Raw genomic sequence first — 21,954 nt, 5'->3', positions numbered from 1 at the left:
TAGATAGAAGCCCTAGGCTTATCAAGACCTAATATTTTTCCTTGTAATGTATGATTTGCAAAAATGAAAACGGCTGCTTCTGTGTAGATGAAAGAATCAAAGTGTAAAACTGCTTCTGTCAAACACAGCACATCTAGATTATTATCTGAAATCATATCATTAACAATAAGTGCTTTTGGAGTAAGGGATCGAACATTCAGCAACCCAAGCTTTAGCATTTGCTCATCTGTATTATAGCTGTTTTTTATTAGTTGAACATCAATTAAATTTTTAACCTTAGATGGGTTTAAACGTTTTTTTTGATTTCCAAATTCGGGGAACAGACACAGTCTCTATATGATGATAGCTAGGTGAAAGAGGCTCTATGTGATGGGATTTATCTGACCTTGGTGACGCGAGGCCGCTAGCAGACGGTCGGTTTAGCCAGTCTGTCTGCTTCCTGACCTGAGCCCCAGATTGTCATGTTTGAGCTCTAAGACTATGAGCCATATTACTAGAGAGAAGAGCAGCACCATCCCAGGAGGGATGAATACCATCTCTTTTCAACAGGTAAGGTTTGCCCCAAAAACTTTTCCAATTGTCTATGAATTCTATATTATTAAGCGGACACCACCGAGACAGCCAACCATTAAGCGAACATAATCTACTAACTATCTCATCACTCCTGCGAACAGGAAGGGGGCCAGAGCAAATTACAGTGCTTGACATCGTACTTGCGAGTTCACACACCTCTTTAATGTTAATTTTGGTGATCTCCGACTGGCGGAGTCGAACATCATTAGTGCCGACGTGAATAATGATCTTAGAGAATTTACGATTAGCATTTGCCAGCACTTTTAAATTTGCTTTGATGTCAGGCGCTCTGGCTCCCGGCAAACATGTGACTATGGTGGCTGGTGTCTCTATTTTCACGTTCCGTGTGATCGAATCACCAATTACTAGGGCACAATCAACAGGGTTCTCAGTGGGTGTTTCACTGAGCGGGGCAAATCGATTTGTTGTGGTAATCGGAACGGAAGAGTGGTTTTTTTATCCACGACTAGAGCGATCCCTCACTGTCACCCATTTGCCCGGCTGCGCAGACACTAATTCAGCTGGAACCGAATCATGTAAACAGTTCGGTATGCTAGGCGCATCCAAAGCAGTATCTAAAGCTCTAGCACTCTTACTATACTCAATTAAAGTTTGGATGCGTGTCTCTAGTTTTCTTCTTCCTCTTTCTTCATCTTCTCCGTCAGCCTAACTGACTCCTTGCATTTATCACATATGAATCCTATATTGCCAACAGAGAAGGCTATGCTAAACAGCCTCACACAATACACCAACTCCACACTTTTACATTAATATACAACACAAGGGTCCCCGTACGGGCCACCAATCTATAACAGTCCCAGTTTCTTTGCACTGGTCAAGCTACTTTTCAAAAGGGGAGTCACCTTGTGTGTAATGCTCAATTTGTCTCAGTTGAAAAAGATCTAAATAAACTTTTATACAAACAAGTGTAGTGTTTCTTTCTTCATATATTTAAAGCTTTACTCATTCATTATTCAAAAACCCAAGATATCACAAAACATACACATGTAGACAGAGATACAATTCATTCATGAGCTAGTATATACATATAGGTATATCGAAATGTCCAACACCGTCCTCTGAAGCTCACGAACCCCAACAGTTCAGAAAATGAAGTCTTATCTGTAGTTTGAACATAGGTGCAAAGGTGGATAGTGAATTAGAAGGTTGTCCAACGCTTAGTTGTTTGGTGAGTCGTAAGTTTTCCCAGCAAGCAAATCAGAAGAGTGCTTCAGTAGTATAAGCATGGTGTTTGGTCATAAACACTTAGCAGTATCCACAGCTGATGAGCAATAGTTACATCCCACACAAATCCTGTTTGAGCAGGAAACAAACAGTTTCTCAAACAGGATTGGGAACCATTAATCAACAACCATGAGGCAGCATCAAACAGGCCTTAGCACTTACTCTACTGCTTCCTGTTTTATCTCACACCATGTGCCCTCTTGTATCCCCCTAGTGGCTAGGAAAAAAAATAGCACCCACAACTGGACTAAAAGAAACCCTGTGACAGGCGGTGACTGTTACAGCGTTAACAGGCTTGTGAATTACTAGCGTGTTGTGCTAGTTGTAACGGAAGCTAGCGATGTCAGGTTAATCTGAGATGTTGGGTAAGCTGTATTTAGTAGTATAAACAACTAGAAATTGTAGTAAATGATGGTTCAAAAAGAAATACGAGGCTAAGACGGAGCTTACAGCACCGAAGCAAACACACTCACAGCAGGCAGCGATCAGACAGGAGCACTGCACTCATAAGAGAACTAGATTAAAGATGCATCTCTTTAGCCAAGCGTTCACATAATACTTACCTTTAATACTACAATTGAATCAGATTGAATGCATTAATATTATGAACAGCAGCTATGCTAATTATTTCCCATCTGCTTTTCTGTTATCTCAGGACGCTAGTCCTAAGGTAAATAGAGTTCGTCTGTTCCAGTTTGTATCCAGCCTCTCATGGAGACTTCAGATGCCCCAACACCCGTGAAGAGACGACTCAACGCTGGCGATATGTTTATGCCCTAAATTAATACATGATTAACTAACTGTATTTTTCCAAGTACATTTCTGAAGTGCACTTTCTGTAAAGCTGCTTTGAGACAATATGTATTGTGAAAAGCGCTATACAAATAAATTTGAATATAATAAAAACGCAAATGTGAAAACTTATTAAATACAATAATCGCTCTTTAAATCAAAGGTGTAGTCAGCTAGACGTCGAGAGTTTAATGACGTATCAGTACCCAAAGAGGCAATCAACGCTGTCTTTTCCGCACCATTTGTAACTTGTCTAGGAGACAAACTGAAACAACGAAAACTGAGGCACAGAACTTAAACCTCAGAATATTACAGTCTTTGATTACTGATTCATAACCGTTTCTTGAATCTGGCACCGTTTGTGAGATTTGCTGCAGAAGTGAGTTTACAATCTTCTCAAATATTAAAATGAGGCTTGTATTTTTTGCATCAAATAATTCTGAATATGCTTTGTGCCATTTTAGCTATAAACAAATATATGGATACAATTATATCTTTAGAAAAGTAAAAGGTTTAGGCTAACAGGATTGACAATATTACACTTTAATGTAGTGTTCCTGTAGTAGAGTATGTTGGTTATTCCCAGGGAATGCATGAACAGATAAGACAATTACTTTGAATGCAATATAAGTCACTTTAGACAATCTGTCACATGCACTGTAGTGAACGATCTGATGTAAAGTGTTGTGCAAAACAATGTGAAACTACAAGGTTCTGTTTAGAAAGTTTTTATTGCTGATATTTGACAACCGTTTCAGCAGAAGTTCAGGAGTCTTCAGAAGAATCACCAACGGTGGTTCTCAACTCCAGTCCTCTTGACCCACTGCTCTGCACATTTTGTATGTCTCTCTTATCTGACACACTCAGTTCTGTTCATGGAGTCTCTCCTAATGAGCTGATGATCTGATTCAGGTGTATTTAAATAAGGGAAACATACAAAATGTGCAGAGCAGTGGGTCACGAGGACTGGAGTTGAGAACCACTAACCTACAAGAATGAAAAATAATTTCAACTCCAGTAATAGACGGGATGTAAATGCCCTGATCATCCGGTTAGGCTTTATTTTTGTGATAATGACCAGCTGTATTTACAGATTAACATTACAACTGTCGTATGACATGGTTCATGTTAGTTTATCATAGTATGATTATCAATAACTACCATCCATTTGATCTTGCTTTTCTTGTTGTCATCCTCTTACACCTGAAAGAAATCAGATTTAGTTGATCTGCAGTGTGTGTCAGTCTGAGTTTGATTGAAATCACATCACCTTAATCACAGCAGAACATGATCACATCATTGAGAGCGGTGTCGTCTCCACTTCCCTGTGGCGGTTCTACCCGGGTCTGAATGCCGCAGATTCCTTTTCCTTCACACGTTGGACTCCAGTTGCCCCAGTTGCCCCAATCTGTGCTGTTACCCTCCAGCACATCACCTCCACTGCATTTGAAACTTTAAAAAAAAAAAAAAAAAAAAAAAACACAGATGTGACAATATTATGATAAAATATATTGTGCTGTTGTGTCAGTCACATGATCACCTGCAGCAATCACAATCTTGAACAGCAGTACGACTGCAAGTGTGATATTAACTAAACTATTGATGGGGGAAAACTGAGTCCTTAAATAGCTAAATAAAACCAGGATGGGTAAGAGATGGTGTAAGAGGTTTACACTGGGTAAGAGATGTTATAACTTATTGCAGCACACACACTCACATGATGTTGTTTGCAGCCGTATCATCTCCAGATCCTTGGGAAGATTCAACTCTCAGCTGGAAAGATGTCAAGTATCCAGAAGGACACCATTGGATAAGTCCCCAGTTACCCCACCTGAAGAAAACAGTTGCCTGATTCAATCAATTGTTACTCAAGAAAATCCTCAATTTACTTATCTAGCTTAAATGCAATAATTGTTAATAATCTGAGTCCATTACTTTGCTACGTTGGACTCATTTACGGTGTAGTCACGTGAGCTTGATGAATCTTTGGACCGATCGACACAGTGAAGATGAATCCCATTGAGCGCTGTATCATCAGCAGCAAACACATATACTTCCACCTTAAAAACAACATTGAGACAATCTTCCACTTGAAAGAAACTAACCCAAAAATTAGTAACATTGATCTTTATGCTCTTTAATATTATACTGACACTTAAATCTTAAGCAGGTGCAGTTCCCTGGAGAAACCTGGAATTAAATTAACAACAACTCTATAGTTTTGAATCTTTGAAGCACTCATCCACCCCCATATTAGCCACAGAGTCAATGCCCAACTTACCTTCAGACTAAACCCTGCGGCGTATGTTCCACTTGGCAGTGTTGTGCCTGAACGCGTTCATTGAACGATAGTTCATGAACTCGTTCATATTTTGGGCGAACGTGAACTGAACGTACTCTCTTACTGCCTGATGAACGTTACTGTGAACTCGTTCATTCTGGTGTCTGTGAACGGCACGCTCTCTCAGTTTAACTTCGTTCATAAGGGTGCAAGATTTCTATAGAAATGTATTTGTCCCGTTCGGAACCTCCGTTGTCCCGTTTATTGACGCTGATCTAACCACTGATGTATGACTGAATCTGATACAACAGCAACACTTGATCACAACACCGGTCATCATCCAATCACAGTCCACACTCACGCGCACCAGACCATACGAATAACAAACTCTAAATTGAGAATTAATTATTATTTTGGGACAAATCATTGTTTGATTTGCGCACAGAATCCTCCGCTGTCTGGTCGCTTCGATCCGGACTCGCGCTACCGGCAAATCCCTTTCACTGTCCGACTGGGTTTTGATTTCGGCAAATCAGTTTTAACCAATTCAAACAACGTGATTATTGTGAGTCCAACATACATCCAGCCACGCAAGAAAGCATGAAATCGTCCTGAGGGAATAATATACTGATGTGATTTGCTGCCCAAGAAACATTTCTGATTATTATTAATAAAAAATAAAAAAATTAAAAAAAATCAGGATTCTTTGATGAATAAAAGGTTCAAAGTAAATTTATCCGAAATAAAAAAAACGTAACATTATAAATGTACTTGCTGAATAAAAGTAGGCTATTCATTTCTTTAATTTCTTTAAAAGTAGTGTATAATTACAAAAGCTTTCTATTTCAGATTTAAATGCTATTATTTTGAACTATGGTTTGTGTGTAATATGACTTTAATCAAAACAAATGTGTTGTCTGAAAACTTTTTAAACACATACGAACCTGAAATGACATATAGGCCTACTGTGTTATGTTGGCCTAGCCTATAGCCTACAAATATTTTGAGTGTCCCTCATTTTCCTGTAAAGAACCATGCACGATTGTCCCGCATTTGTTTAGTTGGCAACCCTACCCTCAATGCTATGTAAACCCTGGTTGGATAAGGATTTTAAAATTGGATATGAGGATGAAATCTGACACATAGTTTCAGTGTTAAAACTGATAACATAATTGCTGTCTGTGGTTTTATATGGGCTGTGGTAATAATTTTGAAAAATAATAGCTCGCAGCAACATATGGAAAAAAAGAACTGAACTAGTTCATTTTTTGGAACTGTGAACTTAGTTCAAAATTTTGAAGTTTGAACTATGAACTGAACTAGTTCATTTTAAAATTTGTGAACTGAACTTTGAACTAGTTCATGTAGAAAGTGAACTTTCCCAACACTGCCACTTGGACACATGCTCTTAGGCCCCCCATGATCCCCAACCCATGCCATTCGTCACCTTCAGCTCAGATCTGTAAGGTCGGTCAGTGCTCACATGCCCAATAATGGCTAGCAGTGAAAACATCATGGAAAAGAAGTGATGCATTGCTACAGCACTGGCCTGAACACTGATAGTTAGATTAAGTTGTAGATTAATTTGCAGAGAATGATTAAGCAGAGACAGTATAGTACCATAACACTCTCAAGTTTAGTTAGGAAGAAGCCTCATATTTATACACAAGAATCATTAACCACAATGTCCATTCCATCCAATCATAATGCTCAAAGATCAACCCCTACCATATTTGGCATATTAAGAAATGATGTTTTATTAACAAAGTTTGGGAGGAGCACATTCAGATAATTAACCCTAATTAAACACCTGTGGAGCACATTCAGATAATCAACCCAATCAACGAGTTAAGAGGTGTATATATATTCAGCAGATAATCACGCTTTGAGTCAAAGGAGTCGTCAACTCCGAGCTTGTTGTTTTTCTCTTGGGGTTTATTTTCCTCAGCTCTGGGTATTGGTGGTTTAATGACATATCAGTATCCAAAGAGGCAATCAACTCATCAGAAACCTGTTGTTTTCCACCAAATTTAGGTTCTAATCTTCACCTTTTCATGTCCCTGAACTCCAGTAAACTCAACCAAGATGGCTGATTTGATTCTTTTTAAGGTTCTATAAGTAGAATCACAGTCTTTTGTGTCCTTGAGCACACACACACTTAAACACACACTTCGGCTCCTCCTTATCATGGGTATAGACACACATACATAAATAACAAACTATTACTGTATATCTCTGCCAATCCAGTATAAGGCTTTTCTTCTAAACAAGATACATAACAACATTGTACACAATCCCTGGTGAAAAAACAAACAAAACAATGCTTAGTATACTTGTAGCCAGACTATTTATCAGTATACTTCAAGTGTGTTAATGATTAGTTAACTTGAAGTCTGCTATTTTGAAACAACTAATTTCGTACCAAGTATATTTTAGTAGTAATTAAACTGTAGCAAAGCATAACTTTATATTTAGTGTACTTTTGTGTGCTAAATTAGAACAACTTTAAGTATACTTAGTATACGCCTTTGTAGGGACTAATTATATGATTAGTGATATTAAAGTATACTTTATTTGTGTTACAAGTACATTACAAATTCATTATGAGTGTCTTCGAAACATACCAGCAATATACCCAGTAAAATTTATTATTTTGAAACAACTTCAAGTATATTAAGTGTATTTTTAAGATATGCTTAAGATCAATTTTAAGCTATTTGCACTTTATTTTTAATATATTAAATTGTGCTAAAATGGAAGCATTTCAAGTACATTTAAGTTTATTTCTTTACAGTTCATTATAAATATACTTTCATGTCTTAAAGTACATATAATATATCTGAAGCTTAATTTTAATGTACTTGAAGAACATTTAAATAGCATTAAAATGTATTAGCATTACACTAATATTTTATTATAAAGCTGTTTTATTCAATATTTAAAATGATATATTAAAAGTGCAAAAATAATTAAAGATAAATGTTAAGACATACAGACTTTCAAATCAAGAAAACTTTACTGTAGTTTATTTTTGTGTTCATAACAAAATACATAAGAGAACATTTAAAAAGTACAGCAGCATATATAATCTCTTGAACAAAATACATAAAGATCAGTGAAATGCAATGGCAGAGCTATATTTATAATTTTTTGTAGAACATTTCACTTATACCTGTATTACTGAAAAGTACACTATGAATATTACATCACTAAATAAATAAGCATCACAATGCAATTTTCTGAAAAAAATTAAATAAAAGTTACAGAAAAACAATGTGCAGAAGTGAATAATGCGTTATGTACAAACTTAGGCCTACTAATGGCTGAACCAAAGAAACAGAAGAGTTTGAATGTCACATCTTCATCTTTAAGTGGACGATTACTTCTTTGAGTACGACTCATTTTCTGCAACTGAGGGCTTGTGGTTCAGACACGGAAGTGTTTGAAGACTGCTTTATCACAGGTTATACCATGGTCTGGGTGAATACTCGATTCTGATTGGCTGCAGGGTGTCCAATAAAAAGAGATAGAGGACACCTAGTAAAGGAGTTCTGGTGAAACTGACTATTTACCGTTCGAAATTAGTAAATAAATGCGCTGGCTACATCAGCTGTGAGTAACCATAGCAACAGGCAGTCAAAGTATCTGTTTACAATTTAATGTATCAAAACAAAACTGAAGGGTTCTACGAGCTGAGCGGACTATAAATATCTCCGAAACCAAGTTATTGTTTGTAAAAACTTTAGATTTCGATTGTAAAACTAATTAAAATATAAACTAATGTTTTAAAAATGTGTTATTTGGCAAGTGACCATGGTATAAGCGGGTTACATCTGTGAAAGGGAAGAAGAATTTATATCAAATTAACCAATTTGTCCCTAATAGTGAACATAATGCAGGGGAAACTGTAAAATGAACTTAACAACAGCCAACCGTTAAGCAAACACAATCTACTAACTATCTCATCACTCCTGCGAACAGGAAGGGGGCCAGAGCAAATTACAGTGCTTGACATCGTACTTGCGAGTTCACACACCTCTTTAACGTTAATTTTGGTGATCTCCGACTGGCGGAGTCGAACATCATTAGTGCCGACGTGAATAATGATCTTAGAGAATTTATGATTAGCATTTGCCAGCACTTTTAAATTTGCTTTGATGTCAGGCGCTCTGGCTCCCGGCAAACATGTGACTATGTTCGCTGGTGTCTCTATTTTCACGTTCCGTGTGATCGAATCACCAATTACTAGGGCACAATCAACAGGGTTCTCAGTGGGTGTTTCACTGAGCGGGGCAAATCGATTTGTTGTGGTAATCGGAACGGAAGAGTGGTTTTTTGATCCACGACTAGAGCGATCCCTCACTGTCACCCATTTGCCCGGGCGCTAATTCAGCTGGAACCGAATCATGTAAAGAGTTCACTATGCTAGGCGCATCCAAAATAGTATCTAAAGCTCTAGCACTCTTACTATCCTCAATTAAAGTTTGGATGCGTGTCTCTAGTTCTGAAATCTTCTCTGTCAGCCTAACTGTCTCCTTGCATTTATCACATATAAATCCTATATTGCCGACAGAGAAGGCTTTGCTAAACATGTGACATGAAGTGCAGGTGACAATAACAGGACAAGACATTACTCACCGTGTTTGTTGACTGATTCTTACTCACCTGAGCTTTTTATGAACTCAAAGGCGCGGGCGAGCGAGAGAAAAATAAATAAATAAAAATAGCTGAGTGCACGGGTGGCGCGTTAACAGGCTTGCGAATTACTAGCGTGCTGTGCTAGTAGTAACGGAAGCTAGCGATGTCAGGTTAATCTGAGATGTTGGGTAAGCTGTATTTAGTAGTAGTATAAACTAGAAATTGTAGTAAATGATGGTTCAAAACAAGGAAATATGAGGCTAAGACGGAGCTTACAGCACCGAAGCAAACACACTCACAGCAGGCAACGATCAGACAGGAGCACTGCACTCGTAAGAGAACTAGATTAAAGACGCATCTCTTTAGCCAAGCGTTCACACAATACTTACCTTTACTACAATTGAATCAGATCGAATGCATTAATATTATGAACAGCAGCTATGCTAATTATTTCCCATCTACTTTTGTTATCTCAGGACGCTAGTCCTAAGGTAAATAGAGTTCGTCTGTTCCAGTTTGTATCCAGCCTCTCATGGAGACTTCAGATGCCCCAACAGCCGTGAAGAGACGACTCGACGCTGGCGATATGTTTATTAGAGTTGAGCCGGATACTCGGCTGAAACGAGTATCCGGTACGGATAAAGCACTTTTGTCGAGTACGAGTATTATACGAGTAATACGAGTCAATATCTGTGCTCGGATTTAAAAAAAAAAAGAAAGTAATGTTGAGATTAGGGCTGGGCGATATATCGATATAAAGAATATATGTTTATATATTTTAAATGCGATATGGAATTAGACCATATCGCATCGATATAATTCAAATTTGCGGTGATCCTTGCTCCAAGCAGCTGCTGACCCGGAGCTCTCTGCACTGCTCCCCGCGCCCCCGCTCCTCCTATTCCACTTTGCGTGCGTGTTTAGAGCGTGTTATGTTATAACATGAAATAAAGTCTTTCACCTCAGAAAAACGGGCTTTCTTGTCCTGTCAGCCGTTATACTGTAGTCGTAGCGCACACTCAATTGCACGCGCAAATGCGGCGGCGCGCGCGCTGTGAATCGCCTCACTGTATAAGTACAAAAGAAACTACGAGCATGCAACGCCGTTACGTTGTAAATTACACGAAATAAAAGTAATGCAGGTATGATTTTCATTCTATTCACCAGGAGCAGTTTCCATGTTTCATTAACAGTTCTTGTTAGTATTGTGTATTCACCATGGTAACTGTCGTTTCCATATTAACCCCAAAATGCCACTATTTTTCTTTGTGTAATTTTTTTATATTTTTAAATGACTGTGGTGGCTCATACCAACATTGTATTAACAAAAACTAGTTTGGGACTGCTATTTAATACCTTTAGCATAGGCCTAATGTTTATTAGTACTAGTCTTTAGTTTACTATTAGTCATATTCTTACAATTTATGTTAAGTAAAGGGGGACAGTACTTGTGTGTGTGTGTTAACACATTTTGAAAAAAATAAACATGAAAAATAAAAAATATCAGGATGTATATATCGTGTATCGAAATTCAGCCTAAATATATCGAGATAGGACTTTTGGTCCATATCACCCAGCCCTAGTTGAGATGAAAACTCTTGTTCATTAAATTTTACTTCATTGCTACTGCATGTGTTGTATTCATTGTTGCAAAACTTGTTCTGTAGTTCGTTTGTTATCGTGATCAAAACCATTGATCTGAAGCTCAATGCTGATGCTGTCATGTAAATAGTTTTCTAATCAGCAATAAATATAACAATTTCTGATCAACCCATATCAATTGCATGCTTGAAATAACATACCGGTTAAAGCCCCGCCCTTTTCAAGACAACCCGACCCACTTCCGGGTTAAATCCCGCCCACTTCCGGGCTAGGCCCCGCCCAGTCCGAGTACAGATACAGATACAGATAATTCATATGGTTAACAGATACAGATACAGATAATGCTGTACTCGCTCATCCCTAATGTTTATGCCCTAAATTAATACATGATTAACTAACTGTATTTTTCCCCATGTACATTTCTGAAGTGCACTTTCTGTAAAGCTGCTTTGAGACAATATGTATTGTGAAAAGCGCTATACAAATAAATTTGAATATAATAAAAATGCAAATGTGAAAACTTATTAAATACAATAATCGCTCTTTAAATCAAAGGTGTAGTCAGCTAGACGTCGAGAGTTTAATGACGTATCAGTACCCAAAGAGGCAATCAACGCTGTCTTTTTCCACACCATTTGTAACTTGTCTAGGAGACAAACTGAAACAAAGAAAACTGAGGCACAGAACTTAAACCTCAGAATATTACAGTCTTTGGTTACTGATTCATAACCGTTTCTTGAATCTGGCACCGTTTGTGAGATTTGCTGCAGAAGTGAGTTTACAATCTTCTCAAATATTAAAATGAGGCTTGTATGTTTTGCATCAAATAATTCTGAATATGCTTTGTGCCATTTTAGCTATAAACAAATATATGGATACAATTATATCTTTAGAAAAGTAAAAGGTTTAGGCTAACAGGATTGACAATATTACACTTTAATGTAGTGTTCCTGTAGAGTATGTTGGTTATTCCCAGGGAATGCATGAACAGATAAGACAATTACTTTGAATGCAATATAAGTCACTTTAGACAATCTGTCACATGCACTAATATAGTGAACGATCTGATGTAAAGTGTTGTGCAAAATAATGTGAAACTACAAGGTTCTGTTTATAAAGTTTATTGCTGATATTTGACAACCGTTTCAGCAGAAGTTCAGGAGTCTTCAGAAGAATCACCAACGGTGGTTCTCAACTCCAGTCCTCTTGACCCACTGCTCTGCACATTTTGTATGTCTCTCTTATCTGACACACTCAGTTCGGTTCATGGAGTCTCTCCTAATGAGCTGATGATCTGATTCAGGTGTATTTAAATAAGGGAAACATACAAAATGTGCAGAGCAGTGGGTCACGAGGACTGGAGTTGAGAACCACTAACCTACAAGAATGAAAAATAACTTCAACTCCAGTAATAGACGGGATGTAAATGCCCTGATCATCCGGTTAGGCTTTATTTTTGTGATAATGACCAGCTGTATTTACAGATTAACATTACAACTGTCGTATGACATGGTTCATGTTAGTTTATCATAGTATGATTATCAATAACTACCATCCATTTGATCTTGCTTTTCTTGTCATCCTCTTACACCTGAAAGAAATCAGATTTAGTTGATCTGCAGTGTGTGTCAGTCTGAGTTTGATTGAAATCACATCACCTTAATCACAGCAGAACATGATCACATCATTGAGAGCGGTGTCGTCTCCACTTCCCTGTGGCGGTTCTACCCGGGTCTGAATGCCACAGATTCCTTTTCCTTCACACGTTGGACTCCAGTTGCCCCAGTTGCCCCAATCTGTGCTGTTACCCTCCAGCACATCACCTCCACTGCATTTGAAACTTAAAAAAAAAAAACAGATGTGACAATATTATGATAAAATATATTGTGCTGTTGTGTCAGTCACATGATCACCTGCAGCAATCACAATCACGAACAGCAGCACGACTGCAAGTGTGATATTAACTAAACTATTGATGGGGGAAAACTGAGTCCTTAAATAGCTAAATAAAACCAGGACGGGTAAGAGATGGTGTAAGAGGTTTACACTGGGTAAGAGATGTTATAACTTATTGCAGCACACACACTCACATGATGTTGTTTGCAGCCGTATCATCTCCAGATCCTTGGGAAGATTCAACTCTCAGCTGGAAAGATGTCAAGTATCCAGAAGGACACCATTGGATAAGTCCCCAGTTACCCCACCTGAAGAAAACAGTTGCCTGATTCAATCAATTGTTACTCAAGAAAATCCTCAATTTACTTATCTAGCTTAAATGCAAAAATTGTTAATAATCTGAGTCCATTACTTTGCTACGTTGGACTCATTTACGGTGTAGTCACGTGAGTTTGATGAATCTTTGGACCGATCGACACAGTGAAGACGAATCCCATTGAGCGCTGTATCATCAGCAGCAAACACATATACTTCCACCTTAAAAACAACATTGAGACAATCTTCCACTTGAAAGAAACTAACCCAAAACTTGGTAACATTGATCTTTATGCGCTTTAATATTATACTGACACTTAAATCTTAAGCAGGTGCAGTTCCCTGGAGAAACCTGGAGTTAAATGAACAACAACTCTATAGTTTTGAATCTTTGAAGCACTCATCCACCCCCATATTAGCCACAGAGTCAATGCCCAACTTACCTTCAGACTAAACCCTGCGGCGTATGTTCCACTTGGACACATGCTCTTAGGCCCCCCATGATCCCCAACCCATGCCATTCGTCACCTTCAGCTCAGATCTGTAAGGTCGGTCAGTGCTCACATGCCCAATAATGGCTAGCAGTGAAAACATCATGGAAAAGAAGTGATGCATTGCTACAGCACTGGCCTGAACACTGATAGTTAGATTAAGTTGTAGATTAATTTGCAGAGAATGATTAAACAGAGACAGTATAGTACCATAACACTCTCAAGTTTAGTTAGGAAGAAGCCTCATATTTATACACAAGAATCATTAACCACGATGTCCATTCCATCCAATCATAATACTCAAAGATCAACCCCTACCATATTTGGCATATTAAGAAATGATGTTTTATTAACAAAGTTCGGGAGGAGCACATTCAGATAATTAACCCTAATTAAACACGTGTGGAGCACAATCAGATAATCAACCCAATCAATGAGTTAAGAGGTGTATATATATACAGCAGATAATCACGCCAGAGAATGTCTAATATGGTGAGAAGTTTCACTCTCACTACACTTCCGGCTTCTGAACTGGTTGCAGTTCCACTCTGATTCCATATGAGGGCGCTCACAGGACGAGTGCAGAATGAATGGAGGTCAATGGCGGTATACCCCTCAAAATCCACTTTTCTCAGGATATAATTTTTTGTCTAGTAATTTGAATGTTGTATTCGAAAGGAGATGCAAAGAAATTACACATTGCTGGGTGTTAGATTTTTTAGAGTCACTTATTTGATTTAAAAAAGTCTTTCAAAATGTCAATGACGTCAGAATGCTGACGTCATTAGCAGAATGCTAGCGTGTTATGGGCAACAACAACTCAACCTGTAAGAAATCAAAACGACATAAGTACTCGTTCATTCAACTTTCGACCTAAAACCCATGTTGAACTTGCAAAATCTACAATCAGATCTGAGATTTCTCAACGGCAATCGGGTGAAAGAGACAAATTTAGCCGTCTAGCCCATTGACTCCCATTCATTTTGCACTCATGGCGAGCGCCCCCAGTGGAATTCTGGTGGTACTACAACCAAAATTCGGTACAATAGGGCTTAATAGGGAGTGGACAGGCTCTCCGTAGACGGGCTCTGATCACGCTTTGAGTCAAAGGAGTCGTCAACTCCGAGCTTGTTGTTTTTCTCTTGGGGTTTATTTTCCTCAGCTCTGGGTATCGGTGGTTTAATGACGTATCATTATCCAAAGAGGCAATCAACTCATCAGAAACCTGTTGTTTTCCACCAAATTTAGGTTCTAATCTTCACCTTTTCATGTCCCTGAACTCCAGTAAACTCAACCAAGATGGCTGATTTGATTCTTTTTAAGGTTCTATAAGTAGAATCACAGTCTTTTGTGTCCTTGAGCACACACACACTTAAACACACACTTCGGCTCCTCCTTATCATGGGTATAGACACACATACATAAATAACAAACTATTACTGTATATCTCTGGCAATCCAGTATAAGGCTTTTCTTCTAAACAAGATACATAACAACATTGTACACAATCCCTGGTGAACAAAAAAAATGCTTAGTATACTTGTAGCCAGACTATTTATCAGTATACTTCAAGTGTGTTAATGATTAGTTAACTTGAAGTCTGCTATTTTGAAACAACTAATTTCGTACCAAGTATATTTTAGTAGTAATTAAACTGTAGCAAAGCATAACTTTATATTTAGTGTACTTTTGTGTGCTAAATTAGAACAACTTTAAGTATACTTAGTATACGCCTTTGTAGGGGCTAATTATATGATTAGTGATATTAAAGTGTACTTTATTTGTGTTACAAGTACATTACAAATTCATTATGAGTGTCTTCGAAACATACCAGCAATATACTCAGTAAAATGTATTATTTTGAAACAACTTCAAGTATATTAAGTGTATTTTTAAGATATGCTTAAGATCAATTTTAAGCTATTTGCACTTTATTTTTAATATATTAAATTGTGCTAAAATGGAAGCATTTCAAGTACATTTAAGTTTATTTCTTTACAGTTCATTATAAATATACTTTCATGTCTTAAAGTACATATAATATATCTGAAGCTTAATTTTAATGTACTTGAAGAACATTTAAATAGCATTAAAATGTATTAGCATTACACTAATATTTTATTATAAAGCTGTTTTATTCAATATTTAAAATGATATATTAAAAGTGCAAAAATAATTAAAGATAAATGTTAAGACATACAGACTTTCAAATCAAGAAAACTTTACTGTAGTTTATTTTTGTGTTCATAACAAAATACATAAGAGAACATTTAAAAAGTACAGCAGCATATATAATCTCTTGAACAAAATACATAAAGATCAGTGAAATGCAATGGCAGAGCTATATTTATAATTTTTTGTAGAACATTTCACTTATACCTGTATTACTGAAAAGTACACTATGAATATTACATCACTAAATAAATAAGCATCACAATGCAATTTTCTGAAAAAAATTAAATAAAAGTTACAGAAAAACAATGTGCAGAAGTGAATAATGCGTTATGTACAAACTTAGGCCTACTAATGGCTGAACCAAAGAAACAGAAGAGTTTGAATGTCACATCTTCATCTTTAAGTGGACGATTACTTCTTTGAGTACGACTCATTTTCTGCAACTGAGGGCTTGTGGTTCAGACACGGAAGTGTTTGAAGACTGCTTTATCACAGGTTATACCATGGTCTGGGTGAATACTCGATTCTGATTGGCTGCAGGGTGTCCAATAAAAAGAGATAGAGGACACCTAGTAAAGGAGTTCTGGTGAAACTGACTATTTACCGTTCGAAATTAGTAAATAAATGCGCTGGCTACATCAGCTGTGAGTAACCATAGCAACAGGCAGTCAAAGTATCTGTTTACAATTTAATGTATCAAAACAAAACTGAAGGGTTCTACGAGCTGAGCGGACTATAAATATCTCCGAAACCAAGTTATTGTTTGTAAAAACTTTAGATTTCGATTGTAAAACTAATTAAAATATAAACTAATGTTTTAAAAATGTGTTATTTGGCAAGTGACCATGGTATAAGCGGGTTACATCTGTGAAAGGGAAGAAGAATTTATATCAAATTAACCAATTTGTCCCTAATAGTGAACATAATGCAGGGGAAACTGTAAAATGAACTTAACGACAGCCAACCGTTAAGCAAACACAATCTACTAACTATCTCATCACTCCTGCGAACAGGAAGGGGGCCAGAGCAAATTACAGTGCTTGACATCGTACTTGCGAGTTCACACACCTCTTTAATGTTAATTTTGGTGATCTCCGACTGGCGGAGTCGAACATCATTAGTGCCGACGTGAATAATGATCTTAGAGAATTTATGATTAGCATTTGCCAGCACTTTTAAATTTGCTTTGATGTCAGGCGCTCTGGCTCCCGGCAAACATGTGACTATGTTCGCTGGTGTCTCTATTTTCACGTTCCGTGTGATCGAATCACCAATTACTAGGGCACAATCAACAGGGTTCTCAGTGGGTGTTTCACTGAGCGGGGTAAATCGATTTGTTATGGTAATCGGAACGGAAGAGTGGTTTTTGATCCACGACTAGAGCGATCCCTCACTGTCACCCATTTACCCGGCTGCGCAGGCACTACTTCAGCTGGAACCGTTCACTATGCTAGGCGCATCCAAAATAGTATCTAAAGCTCTAGCACTCTTACTATCCTCAATTAAAGTTTGGATGCGTGTCTCTAGTTCTGAAATCTTCTCTGTCAGCCTAACTGTCTCCTTGCATTTATCACATATAAATTCTATATTGCCGACAGAGAAGGCTTTGCTAAACATGTGACATGAAGTGCAGGTGACAATAACAGGACAAGACATTACTCACTGTGTTTGTTGACTGATTCTTACTCACCTGAGCTTTTTATGAACTCAAAGGCGCGAGCGAGCGAGAGAAAAATAAATAAATAAAAATAGCTGAGTGCACGGGTGGCGCGTTAACAGGCTTGCGAATTACTAGCGTGCTGTGCTAGTAGTAACGGAAGCTAGCGATGTCAGGTTAATCTGAGATGTTGGGTAAGCTGTATTTAGTAGTAGTATAAACAACTAGAAATTGTAGTAAATGATGGTTCAAAACAAGGAAATATGAGGCTAAGACGGAGCTTACAGCACCGAAGCAAACACACTCACAGCAGGCAGCGATCAGACAGGAGCACTGCACTCGTAAGAGAACTAGATTAAAGACGCATCTCTTTAGCCAAGCGTTCACACAATACTTACCTTTACTACAATTGAATCAGATCGAATGCATTAATATTATGAACAGCAGCTATGCTAATTATTTCCCATCTACTTTTGTTATCTCAGGACGCTAGTCCTAAGGTAAATAGAGTTCGTCTGTTCCAGTTTGTATCCAGCCTCTCATGGATACTTCAGATGCCCCAACAGCCGTGAAGAGACGACTCAACGCTGGCGATATGTTTATGCCCTAAATTAATACATTAGTAACTAACTGTATTTTTCCATGTACATTTCTGAAGTGCACTTTCTGTAAAGCTGCTTTGAGACAATGTGTAGGCCTATTGTGAAAAGCGCTATACAAATAAATTTGAATATAATAAAAATGCAAATGTGAAAACTTATTAAATACAATAATCGCTCTTTAAATCAAAGGTGTAGTCAGCTAGACGTCGAGAGTTTAATGACGTATCAGTACCCAACGAGGCAATCAACGCTGTCTTTTTCCACACCATTTGTAACTTGTCTAGGAGACAAACTGAAACAACGAAAACTGAGGCACAGAACTTAAACCTCAGAATATTACAGTCTTTGGTTACTGATTCATAACCATTGCTTGAATCTGGCACCGTTTGTGAGATTTGCTGCAGAAGTGAGTTTACAATCTTCTCAAATATTAAAAGGAGGCTTGTATTTTTTGCATCAAATAATTCTGAATATGCTTTGTGCCATTTTAGCTATAAACAAATATATGGATACAATTATATCTTTAGAAAAGTAAAAGGTTTAGGCTAACAGGATTGACAATATTACACTTTAATGTAGTGTTCCTGTAGAGTATGTTGGTTATTCCCAGGGAATGCATGAACAGATAAGACAATTACTTTGAATGCAATATAAGTCACTTTAGACAATCTGTCACATGCACTGTAGTGAACGATCTGATGTAAAGTGTTGTGCAAAACAATGTGAAACTACAAGGTTCTGTTTAGAAAGTTTTTATTGCTGATATTTGACAACCGTTTCAGCAGAAGTTCAGGAGTCTTCAGAAGAATCACCAACGGTGGTTCTCAACTCCAGTCCTCTTGACCCACTGCTCTGCACATTTTGTATGTCTCTCTTATCTGACACACTCAGTTCTGTTCATGGAGTCTCTCCTAATGAGCTGATGATCTGATTCAGGTGTATTTAAATAAGGGAAACATACAAAATGTGCAGAGCAGTGGGTCACGAGGACTGGAGTTGAGAACCACTAACCTACAAGAATGAAAAATAATTTCAACTCCAGTAATAGACGGGATGTAAATGCCCTGATCATCCGGTTAGGCTTTATTTTTGTGATAATGACCAGCTGTATTTACAGATTAACATTACAACTGTTGTATGACATGGTTCATGTTAGTTTATCATAGTATGATTATCAATAACTACCATCCATTTGATCTTGCTTTTCTTGTTGTCATCCTCTTACACCTGAAAGAAATCAGATTTAGTTGATCTGCAGTGTGTCAGTCTGAGTTTGATTGAAATCACATCACCTTAATCACAGCAGAACATGATCACATCATTGAGAGCGGTGTCGTCTCCACTTCCCTGTGGCGGTTCTACCCGGGTCTGAATGCCGCAGATTCCTTTTCCTTCACACGTTGGACTCCAGTTGCCCCAGTTGCCCCAATCTGTGCTGTTACCCTCCAGCACATCACCTCCACTGCATTTGAAACTTTAAAAAAAACACAAAAAAAAAACAGATGTGACAATATTATGATAAAATATATTGTGCTGTTGTGTCAGTCACATGATCACCTGCAGCAATCACAATCACGAACAGCAGTACGACTGCAAGTGTGATATTAACTAAACTATTGATGGGGGAAAACTGAGTCCTTAAATAGCTAAATAAAACCAGGATGGGTAAGAGATGGTGTAAGAGGTTTACACTGGGTAAGAGATGTTATAACTTATTGCAGCACACACACTCACATGATGTTGTTTGCAGCCGTATCATCTCCAGATCCTTGGGAAGATTCAACTCTCAGCTGGAAAGATGTCAAGTATCCAGAAGGACACCATTGGATAAGTCCCCAGTTACCCCACCTGAAGAAAACAGTTGCCTGATTCAATCAATTGTTACTCAAGAAAATCCTCAATTTACTTATCTAGCTTAAATGCAATAATTGTTAATAATCTGAGTCCATTACTTTGCTACGTTGGACTCATTTACGGTGTAGTCACGTGAGCTTGATGAATCTTTGGACCGATCGACACAGTGAAGACGAATCCCATTGAGCGCTGTATCATCAGCAGCAAACACATATACTTCCACCTTAAAAACAACATTGAGACAATCTTCCACTTGAAAGAAACTAACCCAAAACTTGGTAACATTTATCTTCATGCTCTTTAATATTATACTGACACTTAAATCTTAAGCAGGTGCAGTTCCCTGGAGAAACCTGGAGTTAAATCAACAACTCTATAGTTTTGAATTTTTGAAGCACTCATCCACCCCTATATTAGCAACAGAGTCAATGCCCAACTTACCTTCAGACTAAACCCTGCGGCGTATGTTCCACTTGGACACATGCTCTTAGGCCCCCCATGATCCCCAACCCATGCCATTCGTCACCTTCAGCTCAGATCTGTAAGGTCGGTCAGTGCTCACATGCCCAATAATGGCTAGCAGTGAAAACATCATGGAAAAGAAGTGATGCATTGCTACAGCACTGGCCTGAACACTGATAGTTAGATTAATTTGTAGATTAATTTGCAGAGAATGATTAAGCAGAGACAGTATAGTACCATAACACTCTCAAGTTTAGTTAGGAAGAAGCCTCATATTTATACACAAGAATCATTAACCACGATGTCCATTCCATCCAATCATAATACTCAAAGATCAACCCCTACCATATTTGGCATATTAAGAAATGATGTTTTATTAACAAAGTTCGGGAGGAGCACATTCAGATAATTAACCCTAATTAAACACGTGTGGAGCACAATCAGATAATCAACCCAATCAATGAGTTAAGAGGTGTATATATATTCAGCAGATAATCACGCTTTGAGTCAAAGGAGTCGTCAACTCTGAGCTTGTTGTTTTTCTCTTGGGGTTTATTTTCCTCAGCTCTGGGTATATCGGTAGTGATGGCCAAATGAAGCGTTTCGAAGCATTATTGCTTTCTGATACAATTGTGTCGAAAATGGTTCATTACTCGAAGCTTCATTCAGATAGAAATTGCAGCACCATCTCCTGGTGAAGTAAATGTAATGCAACAAAGCTGACAACCATAACGCCCCGTTTATGACGTGTTTACCGAGGTGATCAAAGCTGAAACAGTGTTTGCTGTGAAACTCATTTATGTAGGTGAATTTTACAGATACTAATGAATTTCATGTGTTCACCTTGATAATAAAAGATTAAGCAGGATGCGTCTGTGTAATTATTTCTTTAGACAAGGACAGAAGATCAAAAAGTTTGAAACCATCACAGAAATTCTAATGGTTTATATTAAAATAGTAACCATTGGCTTTTTACCATTTAAACCCCTACATAATTATTTTTTGTAGTGTGTTCGGGACATATTCCATTAGGATTTAATGCCCCCACCAATATAACCCAACACATAGAGACCCACAGAGACCACTACAATTCCCATTACAACCAATAAATTCCCATGAAAAACATTAAATCCAATAGAATTTCTGTAATGGTTTCTATAGTTTTTTTTTTACCTTCACTTTTATAAGAAATACAGCCGCCAGGTTTCAAACCTGCCAACACTGGATTGGGCTGTCAAAGCAGTCAGGTGGTTTACTACAGGAGTGAACCAGTGTGTTTGCTTCAGAAGTCATTTTCACGTGACTAGTGACGTAATGATACAAGCTCCAAAGCAGTGGTTCATTGCGAGGACCGTTCGAGTTTGAAGCAAG

General features: G+C 37.8%; 3 protein-coding genes across 3 annotated transcripts; all 3 read right to left on the bottom strand.

Moving 5' to 3' along the window:
* Nucleotides 1-3,881: 3,881 nt before the first annotated feature.
* Nucleotides 3,882-6,404, bottom strand: LOC309477565 (vitelline membrane outer layer protein 1-like; the record flags this gene model as incomplete). The annotated part of the gene is made up of 4 exons (XM_082140839.1): nt 3,882-4,062; nt 4,328-4,441; nt 4,546-4,670; nt 6,339-6,404. The coding sequence occupies 4 exons, from the start codon at nt 6,402-6,404 to the stop codon at nt 3,882-3,884; spliced, it is 486 nt and encodes a 161-aa protein (XP_081996965.1).
* Nucleotides 6,405-12,584: 6,180 nt separating this feature from the next.
* LOC309478257 (vitelline membrane outer layer protein 1-like) lies at nt 12,585-14,015 on the bottom strand. The gene is made up of 4 exons (XM_082141832.1): nt 13,786-14,015; nt 13,440-13,564; nt 13,222-13,335; nt 12,585-12,971 (listed from the first exon to the last, which is right to left on the bottom strand). The coding sequence occupies exons 1-4, from the start codon at nt 13,861-13,863 to the stop codon at nt 12,791-12,793; spliced, it is 498 nt and encodes a 165-aa protein (XP_081997958.1). The 5' UTR covers nt 13,864-14,015; the 3' UTR covers nt 12,585-12,790.
* A 5,404-nt stretch (nt 14,016-19,419) lies between these two features.
* On the bottom strand, nt 19,420-20,811 carry LOC309476996 (vitelline membrane outer layer protein 1-like). The gene is made up of 5 exons (XM_082140152.1): nt 20,563-20,811; nt 20,220-20,344; nt 20,002-20,115; nt 19,560-19,741; nt 19,420-19,494 (listed from the first exon to the last, which is right to left on the bottom strand). The coding sequence occupies exons 1-4, from the start codon at nt 20,638-20,640 to the stop codon at nt 19,561-19,563; spliced, it is 498 nt and encodes a 165-aa protein (XP_081996278.1). The 5' UTR covers nt 20,641-20,811; the 3' UTR covers nt 19,420-19,494; nt 19,560.
* Nucleotides 20,812-21,954: the final 1,143 nt, after the last annotated feature.

The sequence above is a fragment of the Leuciscus leuciscus genome (assembly GCF_965113295.1).
Source record: "Leuciscus leuciscus genome assembly, chromosome: 16".
NCBI classification, from domain to species: domain Eukaryota; kingdom Metazoa; phylum Chordata; class Actinopteri; order Cypriniformes; family Leuciscidae; genus Leuciscus; species Leuciscus leuciscus.
This window is presented reverse-complemented; position numbering and strand designations above follow the sequence as displayed.

Coding starts and splice junctions, on each gene's coding strand:
- LOC309476996 (XM_082140152.1), bottom strand. CDS start 20,640: ATGGCATGGGTTGGGGATCATGGGGGGCCTAAGAGCATGTGTCCAAGT. Junction 20,345..20,562: donor CCGCAGGGTTTAGTCTGAAG/GTAAGTTGGGCA, acceptor GTTGTTTTTAAG/GTGGAAGTATATGTGTTTGC. Junction 19,742..20,001: donor ACGGCTGCAAACAACATCAT/GTGAGTGTGTGT, acceptor TTTTTTTTAAAG/TTTCAAATGCAGTGGAGGTG.
- LOC309478257 (XM_082141832.1), bottom strand. CDS start 13,863: ATGGCATGGGTTGGGGATCATGGGGGGCCTAAGAGCATGTGTCCAAGT. Junction 13,565..13,785: donor CCGCAGGGTTTAGTCTGAAG/GTAAGTTGGGCA, acceptor GTTGTTTTTAAG/GTGGAAGTATATGTGTTTGC. Junction 13,336..13,439: donor AATGAGTCCAACGTAGCAAA/GTAATGGACTCA, acceptor TGTTTTCTTCAG/GTGGGGTAACTGGGGACTTA.